Raw genomic sequence first — 25,641 nt, 5'->3', positions numbered from 1 at the left:
CCCATGACATGCCCTGCCCCCCCAAAAAGAAAGGGCAAACATGCCAGGTACAGGGACTCACACCTGTAATCCTAGCTACTCAGGAGGTTGAGATTTGAGGACTGAAGTTCAAAGCCAGCCCAGGCACTAGAGTCTGACAGACTCATTAACAATTAACCACCAGAAATTGGAAGTGGCCCTGTGGCTCAAGGGGTAGGGTGGTAGCCTTGAGCTGAGGAGCTCAAGGACAATGCTCAGGCCCAGAGTTCAAGTCCCATAACCCCCCCAAAAAAAGAAAAGAAAAAAGAAAAACTATAAAGCCACTGTGGGTGTGGGTGAAGTGGTAGAGCACTTGCCCAGCAAGCTGGAGATCCTGAGTTCAATCCTCAGTAACGAAAAAAAAAAAAAAAATTTTGTGGGTCTAAGCCCCACTTCTCATTTTCTAGAGTTTAATTGGAGATAAGAGTCTCAGATCCTTTTGTGCCCAGGCTGGCTTTGAACCTTGATCCTCAGATCTCAGCCTCCTGAGTAGCTAGGATTATAGGCATGAGCCACCACGCCCGGCTACAAAAAAATTTTAAATGAAATCATGAAGCACACCATATACCCCTTCCAACATAATAATGAAAGCAGTTTTCAAAATGTCCTGTCATGGACAGAGCAGAAGCAAAGTGCTACAAGTAGGTAGTCATTAGTTTTTCACCTTATTCTCTTACTAAAAAGTGGGCCGTTCTGGCCCATGGAAAAAACATGATTTAATACAAACCTCCAAACTGAAATTCCTCCTTGGATAGAATGGAGGTAGAACCCTCGTTGCCTGTGACAGGTTACTGAGCTGCTGCTACGTTTGAACTCACTTTCTGGGTAGGTATTCTTATTATGGAGCCATGCTTTCAACCTATTTTTCATTGCTGTTTGTTTGGTTGGTTTTACTGGTACTGAGGTTTGAACTCACTGCTCAATGGCACTTTGCCACTTAAGCCATACCTCCAGCCAGATTTTTGTTGGTTATCTTGTAGATGGCATCTCATGGATTTTACTGCCCAGCCTCACTTCAAATCATGATCTTCGGGACCTTAGCCCGCTAAGTAGGCAGAATTACAGGCTTCAATGGTTATTTTTGACATGGGAGGTTCTCATTTCCTGCCTGGGTATACTCACCTAAACTTCAATCCAATTATTTTAGCTCTGGTCACTACTAGGATGGAAGCATCCATCACTGTGTCCAGCTTCCCTCTATTAAGGTGAAATATCATGGACTTTTCTGCCTGAGCTGGCCTAGAACTGTGATCCATCCAATTTAATCCTTCTACATAGCTAGGATAATGGGTATATGCCACTGTGCCAGCTACACTATGATCTCCTCTGCATGGGGGGGGTCTCAAACCATGATCTTCCATATATTAGCTTCCCACCTACTTGAGGATTATAGCCATGAACCACTGGTACCAAGTGGTATACAATGACTTACTAAAGATTTCATCTGCCAAGTACAAAAATATTATCTCTCTCCCTTCTCGCAGCTAAAAGTCTGAATTAGCAAAGTTATTCTTATAGAAGCTGTATAAATATCTTACCTTTGTTATTTTGTCCAGTCTCCTTCTGGGATGAGAAAGAAGTTGAGAAAAAACAGGTGTTCAGGATGCCAGGATGTGTGGCTAGTGAGAGAAGCCTGATAGAAGGGAGGCCAGTACAGAGGTTTCCTCAGAACCTGGGGACATCCCTCCTCATCTCAGTGACTTGTGTGCATTGGCCTTCACTTGTTCCCATAGCCCCTTCCAAAGGCCTCCCACTGCCATGAAATACTCTAAATATGCCAATCTGAACTCAGACCTGCCAACACGGCAACTAGTCTTCAAGTTTCACCGAGTCTGAGTGAGGCCTGATGTTGGGGGCCGAGTAACACCATTCTAATAACTTTCTGCTGAGACCTGCAGTAGGGGTAAACAAGTGGACCTCTTTATCCTGCCCACCTGTTGTGCTGATAGGCTACCGCACCCAATATAAGAAGGGGAGTTTTAGAGAGAGAGAGATTCCTGCCTTGAGGAAGCTGCGTGGCATTTCTGTTCGTGCTCCGGAGAAGCAAGGCTGAGTGTGGGAGGACAGTGGGCCCTCTCCTTTCGCGGCTTGGACTGGTTGGGGTGTGTTTTTCCCATCCCTCCTCAAGAGGGCCTGGGGGGGCTGAGAGTTTGGCCTAGTGGTTGAAAGTGCTTGCCTAGCATGCATGAAGACCCGGGTTCGATTCCTCAGTACCACATACATAGAAAAAAGCCAGAAGTGGTGCTGAGGCTCAAGTGGTAGAGCTCTAGCCTTGAGAAAGTCCAAGGACAGTGCTCAGGCCCTGAGCTCAAGCCCAGGACTGGCAAAAAAATAAATAAATAAAAATAAAGGTGCTTTATATTAAAAAAAAAAAAAAAAAAAAGAGGGACTGGGGATGAAGGACCCCGACAGCCTATAGCTAAGGCTAGTAGTCTCTGGAGCCAGCTGTGTGTCTTCAAACCTCAGCTTCTTTGAGTTGGATGCTTGGCCAGAAGTACATCTTAACTATTTCTTAATTTTCTGGGAATAGCTTTAGTGACATGTTGCATGGTTCACAGCTCACTGGGGAAGAGGAGGGGAGGCTGGAAGGAAATCTTTGATCAAAATGCAATAGGCACATAAATAGATACATTAACTTGCAACCTCGGTGTGCAACCATTTGTAGGTGTTTTGTTTTTCAGGGGTTTTATTGGCCTGGGGCTTGAACTCAGGGCCAGAGCACTGTCTTTGGGCTATCTCCAGGTTAGTGGTTTGCCACATGAGCCACAACACCACTTCTGGCTTTTTCTATGCATGTGGTACCAAGGAATCATATCTGGGTCTTTGTGCATGCTAGGCAAGCACTCTACCACTAGGCCAAACTCCCAGCCCTACAGATTTTTTTTTCAGAAAGTATAAAAATGGTATATAACTCTATAGACATATGATTTTAATTTTGTTCTTACATTTATGTGCCAATGATCCCATTCTTGAATACTTTTTTGTTAAACTTGACATCTGAAATACAATATAAAAAAAATCAAAATTGAGGGACCGGGAGTTTGGCCTAGTGGTAGAGTGCTTGCCTTAGCATGCACGAAGACCCGGGTTCAACTCCTCCACACCACATACATAGAAAAAAGCCGAAAGTGGTGCTGAGGCTCAAGTGGTAGAGCTCTAGCCTTGAGAAAGTCCAAGGACAGTGCTCAGGCCCTGAGCTCAAGCTCAGGAATGGAAAAAAAAAAAAAATCAAAATTGGGCTGGGAGTTTGGTGTAGTGGTAGAGAGTTTGCCTAGCATGTACAAAGACCCAGGTTCGATTCCTCAGTACCACACACATAGAAAAAAAAAAGCTGGAAATGGTGCTGTGGCTCAAGTGGTAGAGTGCTAACCTTGGGAGAGCCCCAGGACTGACAAAAAAAAAAAAAAAAAAAAAAAAATCAATGTTGTTGGGCGTAGTGGCTCACACCTGTAATCCTAGCTACTTGGGAGGTTGAGATCTGAGGATCAAGCCCGGGCACAAAAAGACCTGAGACTCTTATCGCCAATTAACTACTAGAAAACAGAAGTGGGGCTTGACTCAAGGGTAGGGCAGTAGCCTTGGGCTGAAGAGCTTAGGGACAATGCCCAGGCCCAGGGGCAGGATGGTAGCCTTGAGCTGAAGAGGTCAGGGACAGGACCCAGGCTGAGTTCAAGCCCTATGACCCACCAAAAGAAAAAACATAAATAAAAAAAAATCAATGTTAATAAAATCTTTTTTTTTAATGGTATATAGGCTGTAATCTCAGCTACTCAGAAGGCTAAGAGCTGAGGATCATAGCTCGAAGCCAGCTCAAGAAGGAAAGTTTGGGCCGGGAGTTTTGCCTAGTGGTTAAAGTGTTTGCCTAGCATGCATGAAGACCCGGGTTCGATTCCTGGGTACCACATACATAGAAAAAAGCCGGAAGTGGTGCTGAGGCTCAAGTGGTAGAGCTCTAGCCTTGAGAAAGTCCAAGGACAGTGCTCAGGCCCTGAGCTCAAGCCCAGGACTGGCAAAAAAAAAAAAAAAAAAGAAGGAAAGTTTGTAAGACTCTTACCTCCGATTACCTCCAATTAAACACCAAAAAGCCAGAAGTGGAGCTATGGCTCATATGGTAGGGTGCTAGCCAGAAGTAAAAAAGCTCAGAGATAGTACTGAGATTTTGAGTGCAAGCCCCAGGACTGGCATTTAAAACAAACAAACAAAAAGTAATACAATTCAATGACTTTTAAGTATATTCAGAACTATAAAACTATCACTAAGAACTATTTGAGGGAAGAGGAAGCTGATCCCCAACACTAAAAAAAGGAGGGGGAATCTCTATTTGAATGACAAGTTAAATCCACATACCATGGCCCCCAATCTCTAAATTGATTGATCTTTCATAAAAGAAAAATTCCCCCAAATTCTTTTCTCAGCAGACATCTTCCAGGCCTATAACATGAAAATAAGACCTTGGCCACATTTCTGAGAGCCAGCAACACAGAAGCCGCCCCTGTCAGCCTTGGCGTGACCACCATTGGGTCATTCCTCCCCCTCGTAAGCACAAGAGCAGTAACATGACCAGAAGCCACCCTGATCAGTGTGCTGTCCAATACCAGGTGGGCTCCGAGTATCTTGAAAGGATACATAGATGGTTAAAAGCTTTGGTGTGTTACTGGCTTTAAAAATTAAAGCTAGAAACTTTTCCAGCTTCATCCTTAAATCTGGAGTCCAGGAATCCTGAAGAAAAAAACAGTAGTGAATGAATGAAACCACTAATGCCCTAAATATCACCCTCATCCAGGTATAGCTGGGAGGGAAACAGGCCTGCCACTCGATGACAACAAAGCAAGATGGCATACTTGGCTGAGAGACATGGAAAAAGGTTTCAGGACAGATGATCAATTCATTTGCTGAATGATTCAAGTACTCACTAAAGGGGGAAAACATGATTTGACTTATTTCATGGACTTAAACAAGCATGACAAGTCACTCTATTAAGCTGAATACCAAAATAACTCAGTCTGGTTTAGGTATGGGCAGCACTGGCAGACATAACATACAGTTATTGCTTAGTAACCAACCCAAACAAAGGCAGTTGTGTCCACAGACCTCATCTAGACAAAAAAAAAAAAGGGGAGGGGGGCCGGGAGTTTAGCCTAGTGGTAGAGTGCTTGCCTAGCATGCACGAAGACCCGGGTTCGATTCCTTGGTACCACATACATAGAAAAAAGCCGGAAATGGTACTGAGACTCAAGTGGTAGAGCACTGGCCTTGAGAAAATCCAAGGACAGTGCTTATGCCCTGAGCTCAAGCCCAGGACTGGCAAAAAAAAAAAAAAGACAGGTGCTGTTACCTGTCACAGATATCTCAGATATCTCAGGGATCATGATAGCTTTGTAATAGGTTTAATCTCATTTGTCCCTTGAAAATAAATTATCTTAATGTTCATAAAGAAGGAAAAAATGACAGATATAACTAAGGAAGAGAAGTAATCATCTTTTTTTCTTTTCACTATGTAGCCCAGGCTGACTATGAATTCAAGATCCTTCTGCCTCAGCCTCCCGAGAGTGCGATGGCAGTTGTCACCCCCCCATGACTGGTCTAGTAACAGCCTTTCTCAGGACAATTTTCTTTATACTTCTCATATAACCATCTTCTACCCCAACTAAGGAGTTCTACCAAAGCACCTAGCGTGCTAAAAGTTCCAGTCTGCTTCAGCCTGTCTCCTGTACTCTCTCCTCTCTCAACTGTGGATCTTCTCCCAAGCCTCCCACCCCCTTCCCTCACTGTGTCCTCCACATCACCGGGTGTTTACAAATGAGCCACGGCACCACTTCCGCCTTTTTCTGTCTATGTAGCACCAAGGAATTGAATCCAGGGCTTCATGCATGCTAGGCAGGCACTCTACCACTAGGCCACACTTCCAGCCAAGCCCTACATCTTAAAAAAAATTTTAACTCCCAAATATATGATGTGGGGTGATCAAGGTGTGTCACTGTGTACTTACAACAAGAAATTCAGACACAGACAAAATGACACAATAATTCATCATAAACAAGGACCATGTGGGACCATCAGAAAGTGAAAGGAAGAAAGAACACTGCTCTAGCACCTTCCTAGGGTATGTAGCCCACCCACACCTTGGTCTCAGGCACATGACCCTGAAACATGACATATCAAATATCCCTTGCTGCAGCTAGAAGATTTGCGATTCTGTTGGAGCAGCCGCAGAAGAGTAGTACAAGGTGCCAGAGCCAAGGCTTTCTATTCCAGCATCTAGAAAATACACTTTAGGAGAGCCATAGTTCGGCTTTTCGCTTTATAGTGACTAATTGGAGATAATAGTCTAACAGACTTTCCTTCTCAGCTGGCTTCTAACTGTGATCCTCAGATCTCAGCTTCCTAAGTAGTTAGGATTACCAGCATGAGCCACCAGTGCCAACCTCACAATCCTAAAAGCCCAAACTTCAGTTTTGAGAACTGCAAAGAGTAGAGACAGTGGAAGAGAGTGAGATCTATCCACATCACACAAGCTAACTAACAGGAAACCCCAGAACAAATCTGGGACCCCAAAGGGCTGCACCAACAGCTAGATGTTAAGAACAAATAACCCAACGTGAAGAATGAAATGCTCCTGTCCTGATGTCCACACTAGATGGAAGAGGAAAGACCCCCACTTGAGGATCTTCATTACCAAATGAGCCTATAGCCAAGAGCTGCCCAATCTGTGCAGTCCAGTCTTTTTCTTTCTTTTTTTTTCTCCTAGTCTTAGGGCTTGAACTCAAGGCCTAGGCACTGTCCCCAGGCTTCTTTTTACTCTCTACGTTTTAGCACATTTTTTTTTTTTTGCCAGTCCTGGAGCTTGAACTCAGGGCCTGAGCACTGTTCTTGAGCTTTCCTCAAGGGCAGTGTTCTACCACTTGAGCCACTGCACCATTTCCAGCTTTTCTATGTATGTGGTACCGAGGAATCGAACCCGGGTTTTTGTGTTTGCTAGGCAAGCACTCTACCACTAAGCCAAACTTTTGGCTTCTTTTAGCACTCCACCATTTGAGCCACAGTGCAATTTCCGGCTTTTTCTGTGATCAAAATTATGATCAAAATTATGTCGGTGCATGGTTTCCTTCATTCATTTTCATAGATGTATGGTATTCCATTGTGTGACTCTTAACAACTTATTTATGCATGTTTTTACTAATCTATACCCGGATTTCACCTTGCTTTTGCTACATGAACCCTTCCATATCTCTTCCAGGAATATCTGTGTGTTCAGGAACACAAGCCACAGCTAGTAAATGACAGCCAAAATAATGCAAACAGTACTCAATAAAAAGATGACCTAGTAAATTAAGGCTGCAAGCAAAAAAAATGAGAGCAAAAACGAGGGCATTTTTCAAAAACTACCCATGCGTACACAGTGAAGGCACAATTCTGTCCAGAAAGACACAGACACTAGAATCAAAGATCACCACCTACCTGGAAGAGTTCTTTAAATGAGGGGTGCACCATCGGGTTGGGCACAAAGGGAAGGGCGTAGTATGGAAGAAACTCAGTGGTCTGGCTCAGTGCAGCCCCTTTAGTCTCTAGGTAGGTTTTGAAATAAGAAATCCTCTCATCCAGCTCCTGCTTGTCCTAGAGGAAGGCAGGCATTTGGTTGAAGCTAAGTAAGGTTCATTCAGCCACCCACCCATCTACCCCATGAGGCCACACTGTTAGCAGTGGCTGCATGTGGCCCAGCACAACTATCATCTCCTAGACGTACACCGTAATGAACCACTTATAGGAGCACCAATAGTGCACTGGAGGCGGCACAAGTCATCTCCCACTTCAGGCTCCTCTCTCCCGAGCCCAATGAAGACAGCGAAGCGCTGGGCTCTTTGCTTTCCTCCCCTGACCACCGGGACCACAAGAGCCTGCCCTCACAGCCTCCGTTGCACCGGCACACTTCTCCCGCTGGCCAGGAGGTACTCTTCTGAGCATGGTACCAAAAACCAGTGAGTTTTTTTTTCTTTTCTATTGGTCATGAGGGTTTGAACTCTGAGCCTAGATGTTGTCCCTAAGCTCTTCAGCTCAAGGCTATCACCCTACCCCTTGAGCCACAGTGCCAATTCTGGTTAATTGGAGATAAGAATCTCACAGACTAAATGCTTTGGCTGGCTTTGAACTCAGATCTCAGCCTCCTGAGTAGCTAGGATTACAAGCGTGAGGAAGCACACCTGGCTAAACCAGTGAGTTTTTAACCATACCTGTGTTTTACCTTACTTACCTCAAAACAGAATTTTCCTTTTTTTTAAAGGGGGCCAGGAGTTAGTCCTAGAGGTAGAGTGCTTGCTAAGGTTGCATGAAGACCTGGGTTTGATTCCTCGGTACTACATACATAAAAAAGCCAGAAGCTGTGCTGTGGCTCAAGTGGTAGAGCTCTAGCCTTGAGAAAGCCCAAGGACAGCGCTCAGGCCCTAAGTACAAGCCCCAGGACTGGAGAAAAAAAAAAAAAAAAACATCACACTTGTAATCCTAGTTACTTGGGAAAAAAATTGTGAGACTCTCATCTCCTATTAAGCACCAAAAAAAAAAAAAAAAAAAAAAAAAAAAGCTAGAAATACAGCTGTGGCTCAAATGGTAGAACATTTACTTGCCTTGACCAAAAAAGCTCAGGAACAGAGCCCAGGCCCTGAGTTCAAGCTCTAGGACTAACAGAAAGGAAAAACAGAAAAAAAAAAAAAAGTAAAAAAGAAACTCTCTCATTACTATCTTTTCCTATGTTAGTCAGATTTTTGAGGCAGCTTAGGTGGTTCCCTTCAGGGGTCTTGCCATTTCAATCAACTTACACAGAAATATATGATCGATGCCAGCTCACTGCCCCCTCAACCCTCACCTCTCATCTCACTCCAGCCCCATCCAGAAAAAGACTAAGAAAGCACTGTTCAATCACAAACTCTCTCAAATAACATACTATTCCCTCTACTTACTTTTAATTTATGTGCCATAAGTGGTCTACAATGCAACCCAAAATGTATTCTCTCGGTCCCATACATACATACATAGGTATGTACATACATATACACATGCATGTGTATATATAAGTAAATATGCTTACATATATGTTTTATATATATATATATAAAAACAAGATTTCTATTTTTTTTTTGTCAGTTGTGGGGCTTGAATTCTGGGCCTGGGTGCTGTTCCTGAGCTCTTCAGTTTAAGGCTACTGTCCTACCCCTGAGCCTGGGCATGGTCCCTGAGCTTTTCTGCTCAAGACTACCACCCCTTGAGCCATAGTGCCATTTCCGGTTTTCTAGTGGGTAACTGGAGATGAGTCTCAGGGTCTTTAGTTTCAGGTCCTTTTGTGCCCGGGCTGGCTCTGAACCTTGATCCTCAGTTCTCTGTCTCCTGAGTAGCTAGGATTACAGGCATGAGTCACCGGCCCTGCTCCAAATAATTTTTTTTGTGTGTAGAAAATGTACTTAAAATTAATGTAGCTTTGAATTCAGAAATGATCAAATCTCCCCATAAGTAAGAGTTGGGAATAAGTGTAAAACCCCTCCTGAGGATGCAGCATGCCTGTGTCCTGAAAGCAGTACACATCATAGAACCAGAGCAAGGCTCCTCAGAAGAGGACACTGCCAGGCCCCAAGACCACCTACCGGCCTCCCAGCAGAGTGTTTGAGGATAAAGATGGCGAAGTGGATGTGAGCATAGAACTCCAGCTTCTGAGCAAGGGAGTCGCCATCTCGGATGGTGCTGGGGATATGCTCCTCCCACAAATCAAAGAACACCTTCTGGTCTCCACTGTCAAATGCAGTCAGGAGATCCCTCTGTGGAGAAGACATCAGACTGAAGTCATAGTGGGTACTCCTATTCCAACACCCATAATTCTCACCACCCACCACCAGACACTCACACTCCTTTCCAGAGGCAGAGGAAAATCATAGAGGTTTGAGCACTTCAGCTCCTTAGATCAAGATCATTGTGACTGCTCCCCATTTTCCAGCATTTGCCATACCAAATCTGGACCCACTAGAAGAAGACGAGACACTTCAGTCTCTAAAATAGCTGAATCAGCCAGAAGACAGAAAGCAGAGGCCAGAGAAATCAGACTTGTGCATGCGAACAACTTAAGGAGACTGACCACTGCTCATGGAAAGAGATGGCCTTCTCAACCGCAGGGAAACTGACCACTGCTTATGGGAACAGAGATGACCTTCTCACCAGCAGTCAAGGGACAGTCAGGGACTAATAGCAGAAGGGTGGGGAGCAGCCTGAACTCCAGCTCCTCAGCCTTGAGGCTTGGACTCCAAACCAAGTATCTACTTCCCATTGTAGACACATAGAAATGAACATCATTGCAGCATTATTTACCATAGCTAAGATATGGAACCAACCCAAATGCCCCTCAGTAGATGAATGGATCAACAAGATATGGTACTTATACACAATGGAATCCTATGCTCCCATCAGAAAGAATGGCATTGCCCCATTTGTGAGGAAATGGAAAGACTTGGAAAAAACAATATTAAGTGAAGCAAGCCAGACCCAAAGCAACATAGGCTCAATGGCTTCGCTCATTTGTAATAATTAGTACACATCTAGGATTCTCCCAGCAGAGGATCACAATAGCTCAAAAGCTATGTACATATTGTCATACAGGATGAGACTAAATGAAATGAACTCTAGGATATGGAAACAAGAGATTTATCTTTGCAATTGTTATTCTTAATGTACTATGTGAAGTTATTTGTTTTCTCTTTTTTTTCCACTTATGGTTAATTTCAAGTGGTTAATGTGTCTGACTTTGTTACCGGATATATTGTATATGTTTATTTATTTGAAATAGGGAAGAGAAGGGGAAAAACAAGATGATTGGGAAGGGTGAGGGGAGGGGAAGGGGGAAAAAAACAGGAGAAGGGGTATTAAGCTTCGAGAAGTAATGTACCCATTACCTGACGATTTTTTTTGGGGGGGGTGGGGGGTAGGTCTTAGGGCTTGACCTCTGGGCCTGGGAGCTATCCCTGAACTCTTCAGTTCAAACCTACCACTCTACCCCTGGGCCTGTGTGCTGTCCAAAAGCTTTACAGCTCAAGGCTACCGCCCTATCCCTTGAGCCACAGCCCCTCTTCCCCTTTTCTAGTGATTAACTGCAGATAGGAGTCTCTTGGTCTTTAGTGCCTGGGCTGGCTGTGAATCAAGATCCTCAGATCTCAGCCTCCTGAATAGCTAGGATTACAGGTGTGAGCCACCACACATGGCTGTTGGGAGCCAGAGTGGAATCAAACTGTACCTTGACTTGCATCAGACAATGGCTTTATTGTCTTATTGTTTTCTGGCCTTATTCTATGTAAATGACCTGAGAATTACCATATGAATGTAACACCTGGAGGTGCCCTGGGTAGGAAGGAGGGAAGAAGCGGGAGTGAAAAATAAACGCGGCAGTCTTTACCTGGACTGCGGACATCCCGGACCCGGTGTGTCTGTCTCTCTTCTATTTCTTCCTAGTCCTTGCCCCCTATTTCAGGAACCCCAATCTGCGAACCCTGGTTTGCTGCCGGGTAGCCCCGGCACATGGCTACCTGACAAATTTAACTACAACCCCTCTTTACACTATCCCAACAATAAAATACAATTTTTTAAAAAATGAGTGTGCTGATATAATAGAATCTCCCAAAGTGGATGCTTGCCACCTTCGGAAACAGCATGCTCTGAATCCATCACTGGCTCAGAATCTTGTAAATAGGCCTCTGGCATCCAAAAATGGCTGAACTCATGACTTAGGTCCCTTCCCCTGGCAGGAGTGCTGTCTTATTTGCTTCCAGCCCCTCCCATCTGCCAAATGAATGCAAGTGCCCTGAGGGAGGTGGTCTGCTGTAGTTTTGACTAGAATTAATCCCAAACCTCTCAGTTGATGAGGACCATAGTTGTCTCAGCTCCTAAATATGGCATGTTTCCTCTTTTTCTTCTCCTCCAAAAATGTGACAGCCTTACATGGTCACACATTTCTCCAAAGTAAAGATTTAAAGATGACACCTTCCAAGTAATCCATACACACTGCCACAGTCTAAAGAAACTCGGAGCAGGTCCCCAGAGATAATCCCAATGTCCTGCAATGGCAACGTGTGCCACTGGGAACACCTTGATTGTCCACAGAAAGGAAAATAAGCAAAAACCTGAATCATCAGGGCCTTGGAGTCCTTTAAAGATCCACCTGAGGTTTTACATAGTGGCTTTCCTTTCATTTTGCATTCCTTTGAAAAGGTCTTCAAGGTGTCCTCAAATTCTGCAAAATCTAAATACTATAAAAGAGAACATAATTAAACAACAGTAAGAATCAAAACAAAAATAAAACAATCTAGTCAATAAATAGCAAAGGTGCTGAATAGTCATTCTCCAATGAAGACCTATGAAAGACTAACATGGACACTTAAAGGCACACATTACTACTAACCAATAAACCATTAGAGAAATTCAAACCAAACCACCTGTGACAGCACCTATAAGTAATATGGAAAATGAGGCCAAGCATGGGTGGCTCACATCTATAATCCTAGCTATGAAGAAGGATGACACTTGGAAGATAGCTATTCAAAGCCAGCCTACGTAGAAAAGTCCATGAGACTACATATCTAATTAACCAGAAAAATGCTATACTGGAGGAATGGCTAAACAGGTTGGGTACCAGTCATGAACAAGAAATCCAAGTGATAATATAAGGCCCTAATACCAGTTTTTAAAAAAAGGGCCAGGAGTTTGGCCTATTGGTTAAAGTGCTTGCCTAGCATGCATGAAGACCCAGGTTCGATTCCTTGGTACCACATACATAGAAAAAAGCAGGAAGTGGTGCTGAGGCTCAAGTGGTAGAGTGCTAGCCTTGAGAAAATCCAAGGACAGTGCTCAGGCCCTGAACTCAAGCCCAGGACTGGCAAAAAAAAAAAAAAAAAAAGAAAAAGAAAAAAAAAAAAAAAAGGCAAAAAGGGACTGGAGGAATTAGTTTGGAACCCAGTTTAAAATATATTTATTAGCAGGGTGCAGTGGCTCATGCCTATAATCCTAGCTACTCAGGAGGCTGAGATCTGAGGATTGTGGTTCAAATCCAGCCTGGGCACTAAAGACCATGAGATTCTTATCTACACTTAACTACTAGAAAACTGGAAGTGGTGCTGTGGCTCAAGGAGTAGGGCAGTAGCCTTGAGCTCAAGAGCACAGGAACAGGGCCCGGAAGTTTGGCCTAGCGGTTAAAGTGCTTGCCTAGCATGCACAAAGACCCGGGTTCGATTCCTCGGTATCCCACATACACAACCAAGCCGGAAGTGGCAGAGACGAGACACAACCAAACCGGAAAAGTGGCAGAGACAAGACTGCGACGGCGACAGAGAGCGAAAGAAGCGAGCTGAGCTGAAGTGAACAGAGCCCAACCGAGTGGTGGCCGGAGCGAGCGGGGCCAGAGCGAGAAGGGGCCGGAGCGAGCAGAGCCAGGAGCAAGCGAGAGCTGGCCGGGCCGGAGCAAGCGGGGCCAGAGCAAGCCAGGAGCAGGGCTGGGCCGGAGCGAGCGGGGCCAGGAGCGTGCGGGAGCGACCCCGGCCGGAGTGAGCGGGGCCAGAGCAAGCCAGGAGCAGGGCCGGGCTGGAGCGAGCCGGGCGGAAGCGAGCAGGGCCAGAGCGAGCGGGCCGGAGCGAGCGAGGCCGGGGCTAGAAAGAGGGCCTAGCAGGGCCGGAGCGAGCGGGGCCGGAGCTAGAAAGGGGGCCTAGCCGGGCCGGAGCGAGCGGGGCCAGAAAGAGAAAGGGGGCCAAAAAAAAAAAAAAAAAAGAGCAGAGGAACAGTGCCCAGGCACAGAATTCAAGTCCCACAATTCACAAAAAAAATTGTGTGTGTGTGTGTGTGTGTGTGTGTGCGTGCGCGCGCGTGTAGTAATAGGTATTCTAAATGCCAAGAAAGACAGTATCATAGAAAATATTTATTTTCAGGGACCAGGAGTTTGGCCTAGTGATAGAGTGCTTGCCTAGCATGCATGAAGACCCGGATTTGATTCCTTGGTACCACATACATAGAAAAAAGCCAGGAGGGGCCGGGAGTTTGGCCTAGTGGTTAAAGTGCTTGCCTAGCATGCATGAAAGACCCGGGTTCGATTCCTCGGTACCACATACATAGAAAAAACCCGGAAGTGGTGCTGAGTCTCAAGTGGTAGAGCTCTAGCCTTGAGAAAGAGTCCAAGGACAGTGCTCAGGCCCTGAGCTCAAGCCCAGGACTGGCAAAAAAAAAAAAAAAAAAAAAAGCCAGGAGTGGTGCTATAGTTCAAGTGGTAGATCTCTAGCCTTGAGAGTCCATGGATAGTGCTGAGGTCCTGAATTCAAGCCAGGACTGGCAAAAAAAAAGAAAAAAGAGAGAGAAAAGGAAAAAAAGAAAATATTTATTTTCAGAAAATAGTTATTTCAGAAACAGAAGTGTAACTAGTAACATTATCATTATTAATAGTAAATGATGTGTACAGCAGTCTAAAGGCCTGAGGCTTAATGTTTAGTAGGCCCCTTGAACAAAGGATCCAGAAGATCACAAATTAGACTGCTGCTAACCCATTAAAATATGGAAAATGTGCCGGGCGCAGTGGCTCATGCCTGTAATCCTAGCTATTCAGGAGGCTGTGATCTGAGGATCAAGGTTCAAAGTCAGCCTGGGCACAAAAGGACCTGAGACTCTTATCTCCAACTAACCCCTAAAAAATAGCAAGTGGGGGGCTTGGCTCAAGGGTATGATGGTAGCCTTGAGCTGAAGAGCTCAGGGACAGTGCCCAGGCCAAGTTCAAGCCCCATGACCCACAATAAACAAACAAACAAACAAGGAAAATATCCCCTTGAGCCTGAAGCAGTCTGTTGTGACAGTGCTAGAAATTTACCATCTTGCCAACAAATGCTGACACTGCACTTCCAAGGCAGGCGCCTCCTCCTTCTTCCCGATCCCTTGGGGCCTAAGGGGCAGTATAATCACACAATGAATGGCAAACAGCTCCTCAGCACAGACACACACAGGCCGAGGGTCCTACTCCTCACAAGCTTTGAGTGCAGGAAACTTAGATGTCTATTAACAGGCAACGAGTAAAAGATATTTCAATGTAACTATGAAATATTCATGGTACACAGGCAGACCAGGGGAAGATGTTCATGATACAGTCTTGTTAAAGTGTAAAAGAGAAATGACAAACAAGGTGTTATTATAGTATAGTCCCAAAGAAACTACAAATGTGAGAATACATTAACCATATTCTCTCTAGGAGAAAAATTGAGAAATTCTCTCAATACGGTACTGTTTTGCTTGAATCTCTGACCATGAATATTCGTTGCCTTTACAGTTTTCTTTCTTTTCCAGTGGAGTTCGGTATGGAACCAGGATTTTTCATATGCTAGGCCAGCACTGTACCACTAAACCACATGCCAGCCCTATAATTTTCTTTTTCTTTTTCTTTTTTTTTTAATTTAAGGGCCAGGAGTTTGGCTTAGTGATAGAGTGCTAGACCCAGGTTTGATTCCTCAGTAGCATAAAAGCCAGAAGCTGTGGCTCAAGTGGTAGAACTCTAGCCTTGGGAAAGCCCAAGGACAGTGCTCAGACCCTAAGTTCAAGCTCTGGGACTAGCAAAAGAAAAAAAAAAAGCTGGGTGCAGTGGCTCACACCTATAATCCTAGCTACTCAGGAGGCTGAGATCTGAGGCTCATGGTTCAAAGCCAACCAGGGCACTAAAGAAAATGAGACTCGGGGCGGGGAGTTTGGCCTAGTGGTTAAAGTGCTTGCCTAGCATGCATGAAGACCCGGGTTCGATTCCTCGGTACCACATACATAGAAAAATGCCGGAAGTGGTGCTGAGGCTCAAGTGGTAGAGCTCTAGCCTTGAGAAAGTCCAAGGACAGTGCTCAGGCCCTGAGCCGAAGCCCAGGACTGGCAAAAAAAAAAAAAAGAAAATGAGACTCATCTCCAATTAATCACTAGAAAATGGAAAGTGGGGCTGTGGCTCACGGGGTAGGGAGGAAGCCTTGAGCTGAAGGGCTCAGGGACGGCACCCAGACCCAGAGTTCAAGCCCCATGACCCACAAAAAATATTAATTAATTAATTAATTGAAGTGCCAGGCAACAGTGGCTCACACCTGAAATCCTAGCTACTTTGGAAGTTCATATCCGAGGGTCATAGTTCAAAGCAGGTCCAGGAAGGAAAGTCCATGAGAATCTTATCTCCAATTAACCACCAAGAGCTGGAAGAAGAGCTGTGGCTCAAGTAGTAGAGCACTAGTCTTGAGCAAAAAAAAACCTAATGGCCAGCACCTAGGTTCAAAGTTCAAGTTCCAATATAAGCACAACAAAAAATAAAGAGGAAAGCAAATGGCTTTAAGATTTCAGTTTAGGCCGGAAGTTTAGCCTAGTGGTAGAGTGCTTGCCTAGCATGCACAAAGACCCAGGTTCGATTCCTTGGTACCACATACATAGACAAAAAGCTGGAAGTGGCACAGAGGCTCAACTTGTAGAGCTCTAGCCTTGAGAAAGTCCAAGGACAGTGGCTCAGGCCCTGAGCTCAAACCCCGGACTGGAAAAAAAAAAAAAAAAGATTTCAGTTTAGTTATATAAACAAAATATGAAGCACAGAATATTCTTTTGTTATTATTGCTTATGGGGCTTGAACTCTGGGCCTGGGTGCTATCTCAGAGAGTTTCAGCTCAAGGCTGCCACTCTACCACTTGAGCCACAGCACCACTTCTGGCTTTTGGTTGTTAATTTGAGATAAGAATCTGATGGAGGGATCCTGAAGTGTGGCCTATTGGTAGAGTGCTTGCCTAGCATGCATGAAAACCTGGGTTTGATTCCTTGATACCACATACATAGAAAAAGCCAGAAGTGGTGCAGTGGCTCAAGTGATAGAGCTCTAGCCTTGAGAAAGACCAATGACAGTTCTCAGGCCCTGAGCTCAAGCCCCAGGACTGGCAAAAAAAAAAAAAGACAAGCTAAAAAGTATTTCTTCTTCTTTCTTAATATGCATTGTATAATTATTTAAAAATCACATACAAATATATACCCACACAGTCAACTAAAAAAAAAAATGTTTATTGGGTTGGGAGTTTAGCCTAATGGTAGAGTGCTTGCCTAGCATGCAGGAAGACCCAGGTTCAATTCCTCAGTACCACATTCATAGAAAAGAAACAGAAATGGTGCTTGGCTCTAGTAGTAGAGCTCTAGCCTTGAGAAAGCCCAAGGACAATGCTCAGGCCCTGAGTTCAAGGCCCAGGACTGGCAAAGAAATAAAAATTTAAAAAAAAAAAAAAAGTCTCATGGACTTTTGTGCCCAGACTTGGAACTGTGATCCTCAGATCTCAGCCTCCTGAGTAGCTAGGATTATAGGCATGAGTCACTGTGCCTGGCTGTGATATATGTTTCTCATAACAGACCTACCTCTTTCACTAGTTCAAGTAATTCAGATTCGTGGGCCACAATATCCCAGCTGAAGCAGAGATAATAGTGGAAAATGTATTAACAGATCTAACAAAATGATAGAGACATTATAAGATGCAAAGATAATTTCTTTCATTCACTTATGGGTCTTGACTAGCCTCAAACTCAAGATCCTCCTGCCTCAGCTTCCAACTGCTAGTATTACAGGCATCACCATGTTCAGCTTGCTGCAGTTTTTAATAATGGCGATTTTCTGTGATATATGGTTTGGGGTTTTTTGGTTGTGGGACTGGAACTCTGGGCCTAGGTGCTGTCCCTGAGCTCTTCGTTTCAAGGCTACCACCCTACCCCTTTAGCCATAGGTGTCACTTCCCATTTTCTAGTGGTTAACCGGAAATAAGAGTCTCATAGACTTTAGTGCCTGGGCTGGCTTTGAACCAAGATCCTTAGATCTCAGCCTCATAAGTAGCTAGGATTATAGGTGAGAGCCACTGCACTTGGCTGTGATTCATGTTTTGTATAACACACCTACCTCTTTCACTAGTCCAAGTAATTCAGATTCGTGGGCCAGAATATCTCCCATCCTGAACTGCTTCTGGTAATTCTCACAGCAAAAAATCTGTACAAGGTAAAAGCACAAGACAAAGATTTCATTTCACCACCTGAGAAATCACAAAAGGGAGGGTATGGTGAGTAGAAGTATGGCCTCCAAAGACTTCCCCCTCCTAATCCCAGAACTTGTGAATGTGGGGGGATGTTACACACAAGGGAAATTGAGGTTGCAGCTGGCACTGAGATGGATGATCAGGTGACTTTCAATCAAGAGGTAAGCCTAGATTATTCAGGTGGGCCTCAGGCAATCACAGAGGGTGGGAGGGCCAGGGTCTGAGTTGAGGGATGTGAGAAGGACTCAGCTGGTCTCTGAAGGCTTTGAACAGGAGAAAGAGTCATGGAATAGGAGAAGGGGTCTCCACAAGTGAGGAGAGGCTAGGGATAGCCTGGCCTCACATCATATCATTAGCATCTGCACCACAGGGCCCAGCTTTGAGGCTGAATGAAGCACTGTAAATGGCTATACACATTTCTGACCTCCTGAACTGCAAGATAATAAATTCTTGTTGCTTCAAGCTACTAAGGTAACGGCTATGTCCAGGATACCCTCACGGCAGCAGTACCTATAATTACCTCCCAGGCTTCTCTCACCACTGCTGCCCAGAGCAAATCTGGAATGCAGAGTCATCTTATACACAAGATGAAACAAAACTGATTAGATCCTTTGCAATTCTAAGAATTTATAGATCTGGAACCTTATAGTGCATGTGATGTGAATTACCTGAACATAGATCCAGAAGATTAAATTTAACAACATCCCTGGTTCTGGATCACTATCACTGTCTTGAGGCTTCATCTCTCCCCCTTCCCCACTTCAACTGATATCTGATACACTGACCCTTCTTGCCTCTTGCTTTGGACCCTTCACATGAAGGCAGACTCCTTGGTCCCAGCTCTCAAAGATCTCCACAGCTTGGATTCCTACCCTCTCCCATCTGTTCTGCAGACCTGAGCCATGCTGGTCACCATGCAGTTCAAGTGGACAGGGACACTCACTGGATACCCATAGCATACCAGATCACACTGATGCTAATCAATTTCTTCCAGCTTGTACCTGTGGCAGAATCTGGATTAGAAGTCAAATCAAGCACTGGGTTTGTCAAACAGGAATCAAGGTCATGGGCTAAGAGTTTGAAGGGAAGCTGGGAACCTAACTGGTGGCCATGCCAAGGAAGGTTTCTGCCTGGAACACTTTTTCTTCCCTTTTTTCACTTGGCTAATTGCTCTCTTTAATAAATGTCATGTCAGGGGCTCAGAGTGTAGCCTGATGGTAGAGTGCTTGCCTAGCATGCATGATGTCCTGGGTTTGATTCCTCAGTACCACATACACAGAAAAAACACAGGAAAAGCCAGAAGTGGTGCTGTGGCTCAAGTGGTAGTGTGCTTGCCTTGAGAAAGACCAAGGACAGTGCCAAGGCCTTGAGTTCAAGCCCCAGAACTGGCAATAAATAAATGTCACTTCTTCGGAAAGGTCCTCCATGACTTACTTGAATAAGATTTGGGTATGATCAACTATCATGCGTACTGGCCACTGTGGGTCATCCATTTCTTCTCACATTGTTAGAAATTACAAAATTGTCTCTGAACCTTTATGACACAACAGTTCATTGAGGGTTTGCTGTATGCCAAGCAATGTGCAAGATGCTTCACATTCATTGTTTAAAGCTGAGTGGTGAGTGTCATCTATATTCTCCTACAGATGTGGCAACTGGGGCATCTCACTGCGTGGGATGAAGCAGGAATGTATGTTACTACACAAAGTTTATACCACCCAACTCACAGTTACCTGGTATGCCTAAGCAAATGGGAACTCCTACCTCCTGGTAGATCTTACTGAGCGCCACAAGTGGCGTGATGTTCAGAAGTCTGCCTTCTCTCTAGTAGTAAGAGTGCTGGCCTAGTACGCACCAAGACCCAGGTTCGATTCCTCGGTACCACATACACAGAAAAAGCCAGAAGTGGTGCTGAGGCTCGCGTGGCAGAGCTCTAGCCTTGAGAAAGTCCAAGGACAGTGCTCAGGCCCTGAGCTCAAGCCTAGGACTGGGAAAACAACAAGCCCGCCGTCTAAAGGGCCGGATGTGCACCCGACAAGGGTTCGTTCTGGATGTGGTGGCACCTTCTGAATTCTAGTGGGAAGGCCTCAGGGGTAAACAAGTCCGCACCGCCAGCGCGTTCGCTTTAGTCTGGGGGCCCCAAGAGGTGGGCCAGCTGATGAGGGGCTGGGTGGGCCCACGGGCGCCCGTCCACGCTCCGGGTGGGAAGCAGCGGGACCAGCCGGGGTGTCCGGCCGCGCTTCGGGCCCTACCCAGACGCGAGCCCAGCTCCTCAGGCGAGAAGCGGGGCCGCCCGGTTTCCTTCCAGGCCGGAAGTCAGCCCCTCGGCCCCACATCTATTCCTCCCTGTTCCGGCGCCACGGCGTAAGGGCTCACCTGCTCGGCTCAGCCACCGGTATCGCCGCGGACGTGAGGCTCACCCCGCCGAGAGGCCGCCTCGAGCTTCGTCACCGGGGCAACCGCCGCGGCCGCCATCCACGGTGACGTGGGGCGGCGCAGCCAATAGCGCGCGGCGCGGCCGGCATGGAGCATCCTGGGAGGAAGGGCGGCCGGACCAAAGCGGCGGAAGTGAGGCGTTCCCGCCGCGTGGCCGTGTGTGTGTGGGGGAGGTTGGCGCTGGACCTCGGCGAGTCTGCACGCCCGCGCCCGGATCCTTTGTGTCTGTCCGCAGACGTTGCCTCGACGACTCTGGACCCGCTCGTCTTTCGTTGGTTCCCGCACACGCCACTCCAGGCGCCGAGCCCGCCCCTGGGCGGGGCCGGAGCGGCTCGACCTCCAATCGGGTCACCCCGCGGCCTGGCTCCACCTCCGGGTTGCCGCTCGGGGAGGGAGGGCCTGGTCGTTCCTGGCTTGGAAGAACGACCATCGCCACAGATCTTCCTTAAAGCTCCAAACCAAGGCTGCACCCCAGGACAGTTGTTTATAGGAATTCTAGACTTTTTTCCCAATGTGAAATGAAATTTAAAAACAATCTGTAGTTCTGGGGCCGGGAGTGTGGCTTAGTGGTAGACTATTTCCCTAGCATGCAGGAAGCCCTAGGTTCCACTCCTCGGAACCACATAACAGAGAAAAAAAGCCCGGATTGGTGCTGGGGCTCAAGTGGTAGAGCACTAGCCTTGAGAAAGCCCAAGGACAGTGTCCAGGCCATGAGTTCATGCCCAGGACTGGGCAGGGGGGGGGGGGGAGGGAGGGACTAGAGCGCAGGTCTTCACGCTCTTCGTTTTTATTAAATAGCACTCAGGACATTTGCTGGTGGCCCGTCTGACTGCAATGAGAGTCTCCCTGTTATCCAGGTCCAGGGCGAAGGGACCTTGCCTTAGATAGGCCCTCTGTCCTGCTGGCACTTCTTGGCCCATCATGGGGGCTTGAGCTCAGGCACCTCAGGGCCATTGCTTGTCTTTCCACACTAGGGCGGCAATCTACGTGTCTGCCTGAGCTGGCTTTGAGACAAGATCCTCAGCTCTCAGACTCCTCAGTAGCTAGGATGGAGCCACCAGCACCCAGTCCCCTGCTAGTGCTTTTATGACAACGAAGATTGTCTTCAAAGGAAGGCTGTATTTAGGAGAAAGAGAAACCTCATCCTGTCTAGGAAATATAGCTTGAAATTAAAATTTCTGGAAATAATATCGGTTAACACTGTCAGTACAACTGCATGCAGGGGATGGCAGACAAAACACAGGAAATCCAGTGAAGTTTAAATTTCAGCTGCATGTGGTACCAAACATTAGCCAGGGCTTACATGGCACTGTAAGGCTGTGGCAGAAAGATTGACAGTTCAAGGCCTGCCTGGGCTACATAGCAAGACCCTGAGGCTGGATAGATCAGGAAGGGTGAGTCATGGAAAACAACAGCCAGAAATTCAGACACACACACACACACACACACACACACACACACACACACACACAGAATTCACATAGGAGAACTGGAATGAACCCAGATCTTTGCACCTCTGAGCCATGGAGTCTAAACAACAATAAAACCTGTCCTGCTTTGCTTTCCTTTCTAAGTGCACTGCCTTACTGCCAGGACTGGGTCACTGTGATGGTGATTATGTTTATGGGCCCAGTACTGCTCTCCCTTTTGGTACCTGTATGGCTTCAACTTGATACCATCATGGCCATCTCCCGGCATGGTTGCGTGATTGCCCTAGAGTCCCCTGGTTGGCTTCCCCTGCGTTGTTTCTCAGCACACTATAAATAGACAAAGCTTTGTGGCGCTACAGGATTGACCCTGGTCCAGGAATGTGCCAGACTCCTTGATGTTAGTCTGAGATAAACCAGACACATTCTGGCTTTGACAAAGTCACTTCTGATCACTTACTTTGTAAGCCTCATCTCCTGGCACAAATTATGGAAGTGTACCTGATCATGCTGCCACTCAAAATCAGGTTTCTGTCAGTAAGTCCCCAATAATTGGCACTGCATACAATCCTGGATCTTATCTGCTTCTTTCTTCAGTCTCATGATACCTTGGGGCCAGCTTTTATACACTGGGAGTAGAATATTCCAGAATAGTAACACATCCCACTCAGCCCGTTGCTGACCACATGAATGAGCAGATGGTCCAGAGTTGTGGCATCTTACCTCATCCCTCTGCCACTGTGACTGGTCCAGGGTGAGCATGGGAATGGCTCCAGACGAGAAGACAATCTTCCCTGGGCTTTTTCTGTTGCAGTAGAGTAGGTCGTGGCAAAATGAGATCCCAGGGCAGTCTACAACCATGGCCTTTGCTACAAAGAAACTTCTGAAAAATGAAAGTCATCACCTAAAGAGACACAGAGACGGGCTGCTCTGGGATGCATCTAATCTCTGGCTCCAGGCATGGACTTTCCTGGAGCTGCCCTCATTCTTCCAGCGCTTCCATCTACTCTGTGGGCTGCACTCCCTCAGCATCCTTCCAATCAGCCACTGCTTTTTAATTAAATGCGTGGAGGTAGATTTCCAATAGGAGCCACCATAGAGGCATCGTTTCTATATGTTTGCGATGAGAACAACAGATTGGTTCTGCTATTCTTACACACATAGCATCTTACTCCATGTGCAACACCAGCAGTGTGGAGGCTTATCTGTATATGCCAAGCATGTATCCTCACCACTAGACACTCAAGAGCTCAGTGTGGATACCAGCTCCTTGCACTTACAATCATCACCTATAGGGGAAGGGGAAGGGCTCAGTGCCAAGCAATGCCCTGAACGTATCAGTCACAAGCTAGCGGCTGTTCCCTGTGTTTTGACTGAATGGCAATAAGTTAATACTTCCTCATTAATTTGCTAGGATGTCTCATTGAACCCCGGGAAACATCTTCACTGGTTTGTTATACAGACTATCACAAGGACACAGATATGCAGGCAGATGAAGGGGCAAGGGCATAGAACCCCCATGGCTCCTTAAGTCACCATCAAGGTTCAGCAGTTCAGAGGCGGACTAGGTTTGTTGCCACTTGAGCCACGCCTTTTCTTCACTTCAGGTTTTTCACTGGTTAGTTAGGGAGTCTCAAGGAGCCAGGTGCTGGTACCTGTAATCCTAGGTACTCAGGAGGCTGAGGTCTGAGCACTGCAGTTCAAAGCCATCTCAGGCAGGAAAGTCAGTGAGACTCATCTTCAATGAACCACCAGAAAACCAGAAGAGGAGCTGTGACTCAAAGTAGCAAAGCAATAGCTTTGATCAAGACTTCAGGGACAGCACCCAGGCCTTGAGTTCAAGCCCCATGTCTGATCAAAACAAAACAACAACAAAGTTGTAATGAATTGTTTGCCTAGACTGCTTTCAAGCCTCAGGGCACTGTCCCTGAGCATTTCAGCTCAAGGCTATAACCCTATCCCTTGAGCCATAGCTCCACTTCCAGTTTTCTGGTGGTTCATTGGAGATAAGAGTCTCATGAAGCCAGGCACCGGTGGCTCATGTCTATAATCCTAGCTATTCAGGAGGCTGAGATCTGAGGATCATGGTTCAAAGCCAGCCCCAGCACTAAGTCTGTGAGACTCTCATTTTCGTTAACCATCAGAAAACCAGAAGTGGCAGGAAGAAAAAAAAAAGGAGTCTCACTGTCCCTGAGCTTCTTTTGCTCAAGGCTAGCACTCTACTACTTGAGCCACAGTGCCACTTCTAGCCTTTTCTATGTATGTAGTACTGAGGAATGGAATCCAGGGCTTTGTGCACGCTAGGCAAGCACTCTACCACTCAGCCACATTCTCAGCCCTGTGGAGGCTTCTTGATGTAGGCCAGACCCACTATTAACTCTCCAGACTCTCTCTCTCCTTTTGAGATGATGAAGGGGTGTTACTGAAAGTTCTAAGCTTCTAGTCATGCTTTAGTCTTTCTTTCTTAGCGCTGTTTCTGGGCGCTGTACTCAAGGCCTGGGCACTATCTCTGAGCTCTTGTGTGCAAGGTTAGCATTCTACCACTTGAGCCACTTTCTGCATTTTTTGATGGTTAATTAGACATAAGAATCTCACAGGGCCAGGAGTGTGACCTAGTGGTAGAGTGCTTATCTAGCATGCATGAAGTCCTGGGTTTGATTCCTCAGTACCACATACACAGAAAAGGATGGAAACGGTGCTATGGCTCAAGTGGTAGATTTGCTAGTCTTGAGAAAGCTCAAGGACAGTGCCCAAGCCTTGAGTTCAAACCCCAGGACTGGCAAAACAAAAAACAAACAAAACAGTCTCATAGATTTTCTTGCCTAGGTTAGCTTTTTGAACCATAACCCTCAGATGTCAGCCTCCTGAGCAGCTAGGATTACAGGTGTGAGCCATCAGCACCTGGAATGGCTTAAGAGTCTTTCTTGACATCACAATATCCTATCATTTAAAAGAGGCTCTAGCAATGTGAGACTAATTTTCCTATAACAAATCCAGAGGTAGCTTCTTACAGCTTCAATTGTCAAGGACCTGGGTTCATTTCTGAATTCTTTAATCTGTAGGTTATACTGCAACAATTACATATTTCTTGATATAGTTTATAAACATTGAATCTGCCATACTTCCTTAGTTATAATTTAAGACTTCCTTCAAATCCTGGAACATTTATGTGATGTCTAATATAAGCACCAAGTTGAAAAACTGCCAAGCCAAATTCACTCTATTGAACTCATCTGATGTGTGTGGGAAGAGTACAAAGGATGCTTGTGTCATGACAGCTAACTGATTCGGTTGTCGTTTGTTTCATGGGATCAGAGAAACACACTGAGCAAGTCTCTAAACTTCCATATCCTTATGACTTGCTCAAGCACTCATCTACCCTATGTGTTCTTGTTTGACCTCTGCAGCTTTTCCAAAGCAGGACACATACCAATGGACCCATGACAACTTTCTACAATACTGAAATATGAAAATTTCAAATATATGTAAAAGTAGGGAATAGTTCATCTTTCTGTTTTGTTTTTTTTTCTATGTGTGTGGTACCGAGGAATTGAACCCAGGTCTTCGTGCATGCTAGGCAAGCACTCTACCACTAGGCCAAACTCCTGGCCCCAAGCAGGGAATAGTTCAATGACTCCTCATAAACCCACCACTCAGATTTCAAGGTTATCAAGAAATGATCATAGGTAAAAACT

The 25,641-nt window shown here is 45.9% G+C and overlaps 1 protein-coding gene across 8 annotated transcripts in view; it reads right to left on the bottom strand.

Moving 5' to 3' along the window:
* The window catches only part of Armc9 (armadillo repeat containing 9), a 120,056-nt gene extending 97,363 nt beyond the window's left edge, over positions 1-22,693 (bottom strand). For 4 of the 8 annotated variants that reach the window (XM_090355021.1, XM_090355022.1, XM_090355029.1 and 1 more), the window contains exons 1-7: positions 18,869-19,230; positions 17,951-18,037; positions 12,165-12,290; positions 9,648-9,818; positions 7,477-7,632; positions 2,964-3,015; positions 1,557-1,637 (exon numbers count right to left, since the gene is read on the bottom strand). In XM_090355021.1, coding sequence (XP_090211147.1) covers positions 1,557-1,637; positions 2,964-3,015; positions 7,477-7,632; positions 9,648-9,818; positions 12,165-12,290; positions 17,951-18,037; positions 18,869-19,042 — 847 coding nt within the window. In that variant the 5' untranslated portion in view covers positions 19,043-19,230. Of the gene's footprint in view, positions 1-1,556; positions 1,638-2,963; positions 3,016-4,644; positions 4,738-7,476; positions 7,633-9,647; positions 9,819-12,164; positions 12,291-14,884; positions 14,966-17,950; positions 18,038-18,868; positions 19,231-20,459; positions 20,526-22,669 lie in introns of those variants that run through there. The other 4 variants (XM_090355024.1, XM_090355026.1, XM_090355023.1 and 1 more) reach the window with 4 other exon arrangements.
* Between the last annotated feature and the right edge of the window lie 2,948 nt (positions 22,694-25,641).

The sequence above is a fragment of the Megascapheus bottae genome, chromosome 21 (assembly GCF_031878675.1).
Source record: "Megascapheus bottae isolate mThoBot1 chromosome 21, mThoBot2.hap1, whole genome shotgun sequence".
Classification (NCBI taxonomy): Eukaryota; Metazoa; Chordata; class Mammalia; order Rodentia; family Geomyidae; genus Megascapheus; species Megascapheus bottae.
The sequence above is the reverse complement of the archived record's forward strand: the minus strand, read 5'-3'. Positions and strand labels throughout refer to the sequence as shown.